A 13,364-nucleotide genomic window follows, 5' to 3' on the forward strand; every position below is an offset into this window, starting at 1 on the left:
GTGCAACAATATTGCGCATTCAAGGGAGGAAAAAAAAATTCGGAGTCTGCGCAGTGACGATGTTCTCGTCGCTCCGAACTTTCGGGAGAATCACCGAGGAAGGAGGGGAGGGAGCGAGCTACGCCATTTTCAGGGTAATCGTCCCATATTTTATATTCTGGCTACAGACGCCGCTCGTGCCGCCGCGCGCGACGGGCTGCGCGAGCGGCGCACTTCCGTTTGACAAGAACGTTAAAAGCACACCGAGCTAATGCAATAAGAGCTAGCCGAAGCTAGCAAAATCCCGTCTTGGAGTTCAGGAAATGTACTCCTTCGGTGGTGTTTAACTTAGCGGACGCGCGCGGCAACGTGTCCCGAAACGTAAAGATGCCCAATGATTGAGATATCCGTCGATTAACGCGGTTATTTTAGCGTCGATGTTTAGCAGCGTCACGCTACGTTAGCTGACAGAGATGGCGGCGCCAGTGTGAGCAGCAACAGGAAGAAGCCGCACAAAGGCTGGGAGACTCGCCGCTGATTGGCCGAGGCAGACCACGTGACGCCTTACGTCACCGCCGCGATTCAATTAAAATAACAGCAACAAGGTTATTTATTTAACTTTGACACGTTAAGTGTTGACTAATTTCCACCCGTTTATGTTTCAATAGCTGCTGGCAGATGATATTAATGTTTTATTGTTGAGTATCGATCAATATTGGTGTGTATGTATATATTTCTTATGTTGAAATTGAAAATACAATAAAATGTTTTAATGCATTTTGCTGTTTAGCTTCTGCAAGTGTCGCAATTTCCTGCCTGTTGGTCAAACTGGGGCTGTTTTATTAACGATCTGTAGGGGGCGCTAAATTAATTAAGCTTCGATTTGAAGCTTTCAAAGACTTATCAATTCTGTCTATATGGGGCAGCAGGCAGCAGAGCTAAGGGGCAGCTAGGGGGCCCAGGGGGGGTGTAGGGAGCCCAGGGGGGGTGTAGGGAGCATCACGTGACCCCCCAGCACCGTCTGAATGGCGTTTCATTTTAACCTTTGCTTGTTTTGTCTCAGGTTGTCTGCCAAGGAGCAGGGGAGGAGCCATGTCAGCGCCGTGGCGTGATGAGGATGAGGAGTTCAGGGTGGGCAGGGCCCGAGGGGTTCTGAGGTCCAAGCCGAGGTTCTCCTTCAATGAGGTCAAACTTCTGTTGGAGGCGGTGAAGAAGAACAGAAACATCCTCCTCAGTGAGTGTGTCGACATTAGCGATAGCTGTGGGTCATGGCAGACGCGCTGAAGGCTCTCGTCTTTGTGTCCGTAGAGAAGTTCAACCACGGCGTTTCGTCTGAGGTGAAGAAGCGGAAGTGGGCTGAAATCACCGATCAGGTCAACGCTCTGGGCGAGAACCACAGAGAGGTTCTGACCACACATTCAGTCCCCAGCCATCCAGGTTTAGTTGTTCTGAAGGTTATTGGGGGAGGAGCTACCACGGGGGAGGGGCCACCACGGGGCGGAGGGGGAGGGGCAGCAGACTGACCAATCAACTGCACAAACTACAATAACTCCAGAGATTCACGTGGTTCATCTCATAAATGTGATTGAGGACGAGGGTGAAACGCTAAGTCGGCTTTTATTCCCCCCTCAGATGCGTCAGATCATGAAGAAATGGGCCGACCTCAAATGCGACGGGAAGCGGCGAATCATCGCCCTGCGGGGCCCCAACGGCGCCACCATCCGGAAGAAGACCCTGGGCCCCGTAGAGAAGATGGTCCATGACATCCTGATGATGAGTCCCAGAGGAGGTGAGGAGATGTTCCTCCACCCAGGGGCCGCCTCTGTTTGCATGTTGCTGCTAATGCTAATTTCTGTTCACTGGTATTAGCATTGAGCTAACAGGTGTATGTGATGGATCTTTGGTGGCACTGATTCCTGTGTGTTGTCAGACGGCGAGAGCGATCCAGACTTTAACCCGGAGGAAGACCTTTCAAAGCTCCACAGTAACAGTTCGTCCTCCTACCTGAACCTGACGGACAGCTCCTTCAGCCTCGGAGGAGGCGGAGCTTTGGTCATGTCTCCTCTGTCCTCCCCCGACAAAGACGGTGAGCTCCTCAATCACCTGTGATTATTGCAGTCAGGAGACAAAGACATGAGGACCAGGAAATCACTTAAATAACCCAGAGTGAATAAACTCTGTAGCATATTTACGTGGTTTTACACGTTTCCATGGTGACGCCACGGTCTCATCTTACAGGAGATCCTTTCCAGTCGTCCTCAGAGTTTGACCTGGATGTCGCTGAAGACGGTGAGAACTTTAGCCTTCGCTACATTTATGCCAACCCTCAAGGTTTACCTGTAGTATGCAGGCGTGTTTCCATGGTAACCAGCACGATGTTGAGCCATGTTTCTGGCTGAGAACTGACCGCGTGTGTTCCTGTAGATCAAGCGATGGATTTCAACGATAACGAGGACTCCACCTTCTCCTGCCCCGATCCGCTCCCCCCGTCCTCCTTCACAGAACCTCTCTCTGAGGACGCGCTGCTGAGCGGACAGCCTGTCCACTCTTACTCCAGACGTCCACCTGGAGCCTCCACCTCCTCCGGACTCCCTGAGGGAGCACCTTCCTCCTCCGCTGCTCCTCTGTCCTCCACCTGCTCCAACGGCACCTCCACGTCTGCTGCTGCTCCCTCTCCACCCCCCTCCTCCTCCTCTGCAGCGCCGCCTCCTGCTGCTCCTTCAGTCGCCTCCAAACCTCATCCGTCGTCGTCATCAGACCCCCTTCCAGCAGGGGGCTCCACCAGGCATGAGCACGTGTTCCAGATGGCCTCCCAGAGCCTGCAGCAGCAGCAGGCCAGCAGCCTGCTGCTCACCTCCGTGTCCCAGTCTCTGGAGGCGCTGGCCCAGTCGGTGCAGCTCCTGGTGGAGACGCAGCAGGAGTTCGTGCAGGAGTCGCTGCTGCTGCAGCGCGAGACGGTCGACATCCTGCGGGACTTCTCCAACACGGCTCTCGCCATGCTGAGAGACAAAAACAGCACGGGACAGACTCACCCGGCGCCGCGCTACTGAAACCCCCAGAAACAGGAAGTGAGAGGGCTGACAGGAAGTGGAGCAGGACAGCTGAACCCCTGGACACCTGTTGTGACTCCTCGGAGCCAGACGAAGCTTGAGGATGGAAAGTGTTTCTGCTCGTTGCTCAGAGTTTCCGGTTTTTAGCTCGTTTCCAAACGTGACAGTTCAAAAGTCTCCAGGTTGGACAAGAAGGAGGGGGTGACGTGACAGCAGCAGGTCTTCTGACATCACACTAGTCCAACGACCGGAAATAGGAATTTAGATGTAGCAACAACATTTCTGAGCTCTGAATGTAACTTCAGTTCTTTTAAAACCAGTTTTTTTTAAAGAATCTACTGAAAAGCTTTTCTGTGCAGGTTGGGAACGATGGCAACCACTTTTCGTTTATTCTGTGGATGAAATAAAGTGACTTTAAACGTGACAGATCGAAACATTTCTGTAAATGGGTCTATGCATTTTGTTTAGTGGAGAATCTGAGTGAACTATGCTAACAGCTACAGGCTGTCTGTTACAATGAAATAAAGAGTTTACCACTTGAGTTTTATGGGACTTTAAATCCTTCACAGAACAGATTAAGGAAGTATTTATGTTGTTTTTTGACTGTAAGAAACGTGGGTTTTGTTGATTTATATCCAGATATATCAAAATAGTTGTAAATTTATCTCTACATGTTTTCTATTTTAACGATAAAAATGGTAAAGTTGTACCTCCTCCGGTGCTGTAGGTGGCGCAGTAAAATCCACTAATTAGACACGAAGAAGACGCGGGAAGAGTCAAAATGGCGCCGCCAGTGTGATGATGACGCCGTGTCTGACGTCAAACATGACGTAAATATCAGAGGAGACGAAACGAATAATTCACGCGGATCGGCGATACAGGCGACAGAAATGAAGCGGAAGTTCGTGACTGTTGTCGGTTTGGATGGATTTCCTATGGTTTTACTTTGCTGAATTAAAAATAGAGTCAGAACTGCTCATTAACACCCGCCATTTCGCAGTATTAGGTCACGTGATTACATTTTACGATCTTTTCATCCCATCCAAAACAAAATTCTTTAATTCTCCAATCTTTTACCACCAAGAAGTGATTAAGAGTTTTCAGTAACAGGTCAAAAAACTATGGAAGGAGATCACCGCTAGAATTAATTAGCATTATTATTATTGTTTTAGATGATTATTTAGATGAGGTGCTCCTGCCTCAGCCCACGTGCAGCTGGGAGAGGCTCCAGCATGCTCCACGTGACCCTGGAAGGGATGAAGTAGTCGAGAAAACGAAGGAGAAAGTTCAACAAGCCAAGAAATGAAATCGAATTCAAGCAAAAAAAATCCTGCACTCATTTTTTATATTTTAATATCCGACTTTGAAGGAAAAAATCCAAATATCAAAAGTTACACGGACGCTTGGTATAGAGGCTTTATCACGTTAGCTGATGAAGCTATCAAATATTAGGCTAGCTGTGTCGGACTTGCTTCTCCGTGAACTCACCTCCCAGATGAATCCTGGCTGTCACCAGTTGGGTTCAGTCAGGTTCTGTTCTGGTTCTGGTTCAGAGAGCTGGACTGAAAGAGAGCTTGGTCACATGACGCAACAGTAAACGTAAACATTCCACATGTTCTAAGATTGTAAACGGGGACCGTCACCGTGAATTTATCACCACGATCAACCACCACGAGCTCCGACAGGCTTGACCAACGAAAGCGTTAGCTAAAGATTAGCTTCTACCTTTTTATAGTGGAGTTAGCTAAGGATTATTAATGCGCTGGAATTTCTTAATTTGGATCAATTTATGTTGAGCTCGTTGAGAAAAACATCTTCATCATCCCTCGACGCCACTTAGGAAGTTCTCTGGAATTTAAAGGAGGCTTAGCAAGAAAAATACTTTTATTTCATTATAAATCCACATAATCTTATCTATGAAAGCAGAAAATCTGGTGTTGCATGTTTGTGTGTTTTCTCTGACGGACATTTTGTTTCATCGTAGTAAAACTAAAACATGAGTATCAAACCATCGAAGACGGAGGCGTCACAAACAAACACAGACACTGTTAAACGGCAAAGGCGGAGTCAGGGGCGTGGTATGCCGAGTGGGAGGAGTCAGGGGCGTGGTATGGCCGAGTGGGGTGAGTCAGGGGCGTGGTATGGCCAAGTGGGAGGTGTCAGGGGGCGTGGTATGGCCGAGTGGGAGGGGACAGCACAAGTTCTGCTGGCAATCTTCACAACGGCTGTCGGCCGCCCGGAGCTCAACATCTGGATTTCTGTTCAACGTCCAAAGAATTCCCGGCGTTCCTCAGGGCTCCAATCACGGGACAGCAGCGTTTCCTTTGTTTTTATTTTGTTTATTGTTGTTTAAATACTCTGACACGGAGAATCCACCATAGATGCAAACACACCGAAAACTTTAACACGATCTACTGTGAATCGTCCAGCCAGAAGAATCGGGTCGGCAACACCAAAGAAGGGAGACTTTTAGTGACGGAAGAAGAGTGGAAAGAGAGGGAGAACGACAGAGAAGAAGAAGGGAAGGTGGGGGGGGGCAGGTGAGAACAGACGTTAAAGTGCCAGAAAAGTTCTCGCTGTTTCCTTATTGAGACAAGACAATGTGCTGGATTCCAGCTCCGTGTTTCCACAGTCGTGTGTTTCCAGGAAGTCTGTTCCTCCCACAGTTCTCATACTTCCATCATGTTTGGAATCCTTTGGCATTTGACTGTATGCTGGGCTGCCACCAGCAACCCCCCCCCCCTTCCCAAAAAAACAGGATTTTTAAAATCCGAAATTGGGACGAGTGCTTGATCCAGACGGGTCTGACCTTCTGGTCACGTGATGAGATGATCTCATCAGTAAAGAGGAAAATATTCCAAATCCTTGGATTCAAAGACAAGAGGCCCATTAAAAGCCTGGAATTCCAGACAGGTCAGCAATTTTCCCTCCACGGGTACGACCAGTGTGTCCCTGGCTGAGGTCAGAGGTGAGGACGCGTCTCATTCCAGATTAGCCTCACGGGTGACCAGCAACAAGATGGGGCAACCTGAAGAGAACAAGACATCTGAGCATCGTAGCAGCAAATTAGCAGCACTTTCATGTCGCAACAAACTGATAAAAGTCTTTTTTGGTGATGAAAACACATCTGGCTTTATGCTAAACATTAGCTTTAACTGTAGCTGTGAAACTGACAAGTTAGCTTTATGCATAAACGTAGGATTTAAGGGCTGCTAGCACGACATGATGGGCTCCAAGATTATGATCAAATTAAAATTGCTCTGCTGAACTTTAGCTTCAGTGGTGAAGACTTCATGAGCTTCTTCACTGGTTCTAGCTACCAGAGAAAAAGCTAACCAGGCCATCCCAACACACCTGTTGAAGGATGTTCTACCAGTGATAGGCAGCTCTATCCTGGACCAGATCAATGGTTCTTTAGTGTCAGGTTATGGACCCCGGTCCTACAAGGTGGCAGTGATTAAGCCGTTGCTTAAAAAACCATCACTGGATCCTGATGTCTTAGCAAATTATAGGCCGATATCCAACCTTCCTTTGATCTCTAAAGTTCTAGAGAAGGTGGTGGTGACTCAGTTACTGGGGCACCTGCAGAGGAACAGCCTGTTTGAGATGTTTCAGTCAGTGTTCCCTCCTCATACAGTAGGGTTAGCCATGGGGTTCCTCAAGGTTCCGTACTCGGACCAATCCTCTTCACATTGTCCATGCTTCCCTTAGGGAACATTATTCAGCAGCATGGGATAAATGTTCATTGTTATGCTGATGACACTCAGCTCTATTTATCCATGAAACCAGAGGAGACAGAGAAGTTAGTGAAGCTCCAGACCTGTCTTAAAGACATAAAGTCCTGGATGTCTTCAAATGTCCTCCTCCTTAACCCAGGAAAAACTGAGGTCATGGTGTTTGGTCCTGAACCTCTCAGGGATAGATTAGATCACATGATCACTCTAGATGGGATCTCATTAACATCTAGTCTCTCTGTGAGGAATCTAGGAGTAACTTTTGATCAAAACCTCTCCTTCAACTCACACATTAAATTAGTCTCTAGAAGTGCCTTTTTTCACCTGAGGAACATCTCAAAGATCAGGAAGCTGCTGATGTGGCAGGTTAGCATCTTAGCTATGCTGCTAGAGGCCGAGGCTGCTGGGGTTCAGAACCATGATCACCTGATCACCACCAGGAGCTTTTTATATCCTCTCCTCTGTGATTGATGACGTCAGCGTATGTGACTGAGCCTTAGTTGTGGTTCATTAGCATCATCAAAGACCTGATTAGCCAACTTCAGTTAGCATGATATTACAAACTGTGCACACGTCTGTTAGCATGACATGTGTCCCGTTATGTGAAGTTAGCTTGAGTCATTTGTAAGTTTTAAAGTTTTAGATTGTGTAATTTTGACTTCTGTCGGTTCAGTCCTCAGAAGCAGAACGTCTCCGCTAACGTGAGTCGTTTCAGATCCACGACTCCACCGAGCTGAAACCACAGCAGACATTTCCTGACATGTATTTTTAAACAAAAGAAACAGTGAAATCGAGCCGTCATTCCCGCTGCACCCAGCACTCCCGCCCGAGTCGAGGTTGTTTTCCAGCTAAAGACTCGGTGACACTGCGAAGATTTGAGGCTTTTTCACGCCCACAAAATCTATTTGTTCTCACACTTGAAAGGGCTCGAAGCTGCGGGGAACTGACAACAAGACGACTCTTGAGTTTGTCTGGGAAGCAGAGCGATGCTACGTGGCTCCATCAGCACACTGGAGCCTGAGGGAACTGTCTGCTAGCTCTAGCTGGTGTGATAATGTGGTATCAAGTTAAAGGCTAGCATCTGTATTATAAAAAGTTGGTATCTGCAATTAGCAGCATGGCGCAGCTGTTAGCCTGAGGTTATTAGCATGACTCCATGATGGGCCAACCTTTAGCATGGTAGCCCAGGCGCATGCTTCAGTGACAACATATAAGAGTAAACGTTATATAACGATGATGATGATGACGATGATGATGATGAGCTGCTACAGAATGACCAGGTGAAGGCATTTATTAACCGGGCTGATCATGTGACCATGCCCCCTCCCCTGGGTCCACAGGTTTTAGTTTGATATTTAGGCTCAATGTGTGTTGGTTGACCTTTGACCCTCTGCGGCCTCGTCTGTGTGCTGAAAGCGCCACCCTTAACGAGAAGGCCTGGATCCAGTTTTACGGATTTACGCAATTAAAAAAACGGAGGGGGGAGGAGTTTACTAGTTGTACAGCAGCCAGCCACCAGGGGGAGCTCCGCAACATCTTCAGGCTTGGATGGACTAAGGTAAATACAGGTTTAATTAATGCTCATTAACTGACGGCTTCGCTGGATCTCCTCATTTACAGGCTGCCACCACAGGGGGGCACTGTGGCTCCGCGCTGAGCAGGATGACCACCTGCCCTACCTGAAGGTCTGACCTCTGACCCCCCCCAGTAACTCACCCAGGACAGGAGCTCCTCCTCGGGGCCGTTTGGCTCCAGGCACCAGCAAAAAGTCAGAAATAAAAAGGAGGGGGGGGGTCGGGACTTCGTGTGTTATTGGGAGATGGCGTCATCATTGTGGGCGGGGTTTAAGTCTACGACAGTGGTGCCTCGGAGGGAAGCTCCTCCCACTCCCTCTGTGGACGATGACGGCTGCGAGAGTTTGGTGGCGCCTCCACCTGGGACACAGAAAGAGTCACGCTGGTGCCACACGTGTTGCTCACCTGTCTGATCCATATTTAGCCTGCACACCTGTGGAGGAGGGGGGCAGGGCCCCGCCCCCGGCCCCGCCCCCTCCGTTGGTCTGTGAGCAGACATTGGCGTGGCGGGCGGCGGCCTTCTGCTTGTAGTGGTTGCTGTGCAGCTTGTACTTCATCAGGAGGATGAAGATGAAGACGAGGACGGACGCCACGATGATCCCCCCGATGATGATGATCATGGTTCCTCCCAGGAACTGCGGGAAGAGTGACATCACCACCATGAAAGCAGGCTCCTCCTCCCTGAGGGGGCGGAGTCTCACCTGGTCACGGATGGAGTGGCAGCGCCCGTATTCCGGCTCGGTGCTGAAGGAGACGCAGCCCACCAGTTTGGTCCCCGTCAGCGCCGTGACGCCGTCGTCGTAGACGGCGAAGACGCACAGCTCGTAGTCACGTGACGACGGCAGGTCGCTCAGCAGGAAGTACTTGTGATTGGCTGGAATCATCCTGGAGGGGCGGAGCAAACAGTCTGTTGGCAGGAGGCGGAGACCAGAACATTCCCGAATATTCTGCCGGAACCGTTTCACACGTTCACACTCGCGGGTCAAACACCCGGGTCAAACCCCCGGGTCAAACACCCAGGTCAAACATCCAGGTCAAACACCCAGGTCAAACACCCGGGTCAAACATCTGGGTCAAACACCCAGGTCAAACATCTGGGTCAAACACCCAGGTCAAACATCTGGGTCAAACCCCCGGGTCAAACATCCGGGTCAAACATCTGGGTCAAACCCCCGGGTCAAACCCCCGGGTCAAACATCCGGGTCAAACACCAGGGAGACCCGCAGGACCAACTGGCAGTGCTCAGTGGGATGCGTTTCCATGGAAACGGGAGTCCCGCAGGGTGACTGAGCGGAGGGTCCAGCACGACCGGCGTTCTACACATGAGCAACAGAACCACACCGGTGTGGGTCTACAACTCCTCAGGAAGGTTCTGGTGCAGGGCTCCACCCCCACGACCCCAGAACCTTTAGCCGATCCAGAGTCCAGATAACAGCAGCAGACGGAACCATGAAGAAGAACAAAGTTAACTGATGAAACCGTCCAGACAGCCGACCCGAAGACAGAACAGAACCAACGTGTGTGTGTGACTGTACGCCTGTTTACGTGTGAATGTGCAACATGTGGTTGTGTAAAGCAGTGTTTTTCAACCACTGTGCCGTGGCGTGGGATATTATCAGGTGTGGCGTGGGATATTATCAGGTGTGGCGTGAGATATTATCAGGTGTGGCGTGAGATATTATCAGGTGTGGCGTGGGATATTATCAGGTGTGGCGTGAGATATTATCAGGTGAGCCGTGAGATATTATCAGGTGAGCCGTGGGATATTATCAGGTGTGGCGTGGGATATTATCAGGTGTGGCGTGAGATATTATCAGGTGAGCCATGAGATATTATCAGGTGTGGCGTGAGATATTATCAGGTGAGCCGTGGGATATTATCAGGTGTGGCGTGGGATATTATCAGGTGTGGCGTGAGATATTATCAGGTGAGCCATGAGATATTATCAGGTGTGGCGTGAGATATTATCAGGTGAGCCGTGAGATATTATCAGGTGAGCCGTGGGATATTATCAGGTGAGCCGTGAGATATTATCAGGTGTGGCGTGGGATATTATCAGGTGTGGCGTGAGATATTATCAGGTGTGGCGTGAGATATTATCAGGTGAGCCGTGAGATATTATCAGGTGAGCCGTGGGATATTATCAGGTGTGGCGTGGGATATTATCAGGTGTGGCGTGAGATATTATCAGGTGAGCCATGAGATATTATCAGGTGTGGCGTGAGATATTATCAGGTGAGCCGTGAGATATTATCAGGTGAGCCGTGGGATATTATCAGGTGAGCCGTGAGATATTATCAGGTGTGGCGTGGGATATTATCAGGTGTGGCGTGAGATATTATCAGGTGTGGCGTGAGATATTATCAGGTGAGCCGTGAGATATTATCAGGTGAGCCATGAGATATTATCAGGTGTGGCGTGAGATATTATCAGGTGAGCCGTGAGATATTATCAGGTGTGGCGTGGGATATTATCAGGTGTGGCGTGGGATATTATCAGGTGTGGCGTGAGATATTATCAGGTGTGGCGTGAGATATTATCAGGTGAGCCGTGAGATATTATCAGGTGAGCCGTGAGATATTATCAGGTGTGGCGTGGGATATTATCAGGTGTGCCGTGAGATATTATCAGGTGAGCCGTGAGATATTATCAGGTGTGGCGTGGGATATTATCAGGTGTGCCGTGAGATATTATCAGGTGAGCCGTGGGATATTATCAGGTGTGGCGTGAGATATTATCAGGTGTGGCGTGGGATATTATCAGGTGAGCCGTGAGATATTATCAGGTGTGGCGTGAGATATTATCAGGTGTGGCGTGAGATATTATCAGATGTGGCGTGAGATATTATCAGGTGTGGCGTGAGATATTATCAGGTGTGGCGTGGGATATTATCAGGTGTGGCGTGAGATATTATCAGGTGTGGCGTGAGATATTATCAGGTGAGCCGTGAGATATTATCAGGTGTGGCGTGGGATATTATCAGGTGTGGCGTGGGATATTATCAGGTGTGCCGTGAGATATTATCAGGTGTGGCGTGGGATATTATCAGGTGAGCCGTGAGATATTATCAGGTGAGCCGTGAGATATTATCAGGTGTGCCGTGAGATATTATCAGGTGAGCCGTGAGATATTATCAGGTGTGGCGTGGGATATTATCAGGTGTGCCGTGAGATATTATCAGGTGTGGCGTGGGATATTATCAGGTGAGCCGTGAGATATTATCAGGTGAGCCGTGAGATATTATCAGGTGTGCCGTGAGATATTATCAGGTGTGGCGTGGGATATTATCAGGTGAGCCATGAGATATTATCAGGTGTGGCGTGGGATATTATCAGGTGAGCCATGAGATATTATCAGGTGTGGCGTGGGATATTATCAGGTGAGCCATGAGATATTATCAGGTGTGCCGTGAGATATTATCAGGTGTGGCGTGAGATATTATCAGGTGAGCCATGAGATATTATCAGGTGTGCCGTGAGATATTATCAGGTGAGCCATGAGATATTATCAGGTGAGCCATGAGATATTATCAGGTGAGCCATGAGATATTATCAGGTGTGGCGTGAGATATTATCAGGTGAGCCATGAGATATTATCAGGTGAGCCATGAGATATTATCAGGTGTGGCGTGGGATATTATCAGGTGAGCCGTGAGATATTATCAGGTGAGCCATGAGATATTATCAGGTGTGGCGTGAGATATTATCAGGTGTGGCGTGGGATATTATCAGGTGAGCCGTGAGATATTATCAGGTGAGCCATGAGATATTATCAGGTGAGCCATGAGATATTATCAGGTGTGGCGTGGGATATTATCAGGTGAGCCATGAGATATTATCAGGTGAGCCATGAGATATTATCAGGTGTGGCGTGGGATATTATCAGGTGAGCCATGAGATATTATCAGGTGAGCCGTGAGATATTATCAGGTGAGCCATGAGATATTATCAGGTGAGCCATGAGATATTATCAGGTGTGGCGTGGGATATTATCAGGTGAGCCATGAGATATTATCAGGTGAGCCATGAGATATTATCAGGTGTGGCGTGGGATATTATCAGGTGTGCCGTGGGATATTATCAGGTGAGCCATGAGATATTATCAGGTGAGCCATGAGATATTATCAGGTGTGGCGTGGGATATTATCAGGTGTGGCGTGGGATATTATCAGGTGAGCCATGAGATATTATCAGGTGTGGCGTGAGATATTATCAGGTGTGGCGTGGGATATTATCAGGTGTGGCGTGGGATATTATCAGGTGTGGCGTGGGATATTATCAGGTGAGCCGTGAGATATTATCAGGTGAGCCGTGAGATATTATCAGGTGTGGCGTGGGATATTATCAGGTGAGCCGTGAGATATTATCAGGTGAGCCGTGAGATATTATCAGGTGAGCCGTGAGATATTATCAGGTGTGGCGTGGGATATTATCAGGTGTGGCGTGGGATATTATCAGGTGAGCCATGAGATATTATCAGGTGTGCCGTGAGATATTATCAGGTGAGCCGTGAGATATTATCAGGTGAGCCGTGAGATATTATCAGGTGTGGCGTGGGATATTATCAGGTGAGCCATGAGATATTATCAGGTGTGGCGTGGGATATTATCAGGTGAGCCGTGAGATATTATCAGGTGTGCCGTGAGATATTATCAGGTGAGCCGTGGGATATTATCAGGTGAGCCGTGAGATATTATCAGGTGTGCCGTGAGATATTATCAGGTGAGCCGTGAGATATTATCAGGTGTGGCGTGGGATATTATCAGGTGAGCCGTGAGATATTATCAGGTGAGCCGTGAGATATTATCAGGTGTGGCGTGAGATATTATCAGGTGTGGCGTGAGATATTATCAGATGAGCCGTGAGATATTATCAGGTGTGGCGTGAGATATTATCAGGTGAGCCGTGGGATATTATCAGGTGAGCCGTGAGATATTATCAGGTGAGCCGTGAGATATTATCAGGTGAGCCGTGAGATATTATCAGGTGAGCCGTGGGATATTATCAGGTGTGGCGTGGGATATTATC

The 13,364-nt window shown here is 48.7% G+C and overlaps 2 protein-coding genes across 4 annotated transcripts in view; one reads left to right on the forward strand and one right to left on the reverse strand.

Moving 5' to 3' along the window:
* Positions 1 to 31: 31 nt before the first annotated feature.
* LOC101063931 (mucin-1-like) lies at positions 32 to 3,570 on the forward strand. Of its 3 annotated transcripts, none has more exons than XM_011620797.2 (7): positions 32 to 134; positions 1,043 to 1,213; positions 1,288 to 1,382; positions 1,612 to 1,768; positions 1,910 to 2,065; positions 2,218 to 2,268; positions 2,404 to 3,570. In XM_011620797.2, exons 2-7 carry the CDS (start codon positions 1,072 to 1,074, stop codon positions 3,027 to 3,029), a joined length of 1,227 nt encoding a protein of 408 aa, XP_011619099.1. In that variant the 5' UTR covers positions 32 to 134; positions 1,043 to 1,071; the 3' UTR covers positions 3,030 to 3,570. The 3 variants fall into 3 exon arrangements, with proteins under 3 accessions (XP_011619099.1, XP_011619101.1, XP_029699402.1); XM_011620799.2 differs by lacking the exon at positions 32 to 134 and adding an exon at positions 203 to 584; XM_029843542.1 differs by lacking the exons at positions 32 to 134; positions 1,043 to 1,213 and having other exon boundaries at positions 1,288 to 1,416.
* An 807-nt stretch (positions 3,571 to 4,377) lies between these two features.
* Positions 4,378 to 13,364, reverse strand: part of LOC101074320 (leucine-rich repeat and fibronectin type III domain-containing protein 1-like protein) — a 25,819-nt gene continuing 16,832 nt past the window's right edge. The window contains 4 exon segments of the mRNA XM_029844096.1: positions 4,378 to 6,057; positions 8,480 to 8,697; positions 8,771 to 8,972; positions 9,039 to 9,222. Of these exon segments, the coding sequence (XP_029699956.1) occupies positions 8,573 to 8,697; positions 8,771 to 8,972; positions 9,039 to 9,222 (511 nt within the window). The 3' untranslated portion in view covers positions 4,378 to 6,057; positions 8,480 to 8,572.

This window comes from Takifugu rubripes, chromosome 11 (assembly GCF_901000725.2).
Source record: "Takifugu rubripes chromosome 11, fTakRub1.2, whole genome shotgun sequence".
Classification (NCBI taxonomy): Eukaryota; Metazoa; Chordata; class Actinopteri; order Tetraodontiformes; family Tetraodontidae; genus Takifugu; species Takifugu rubripes.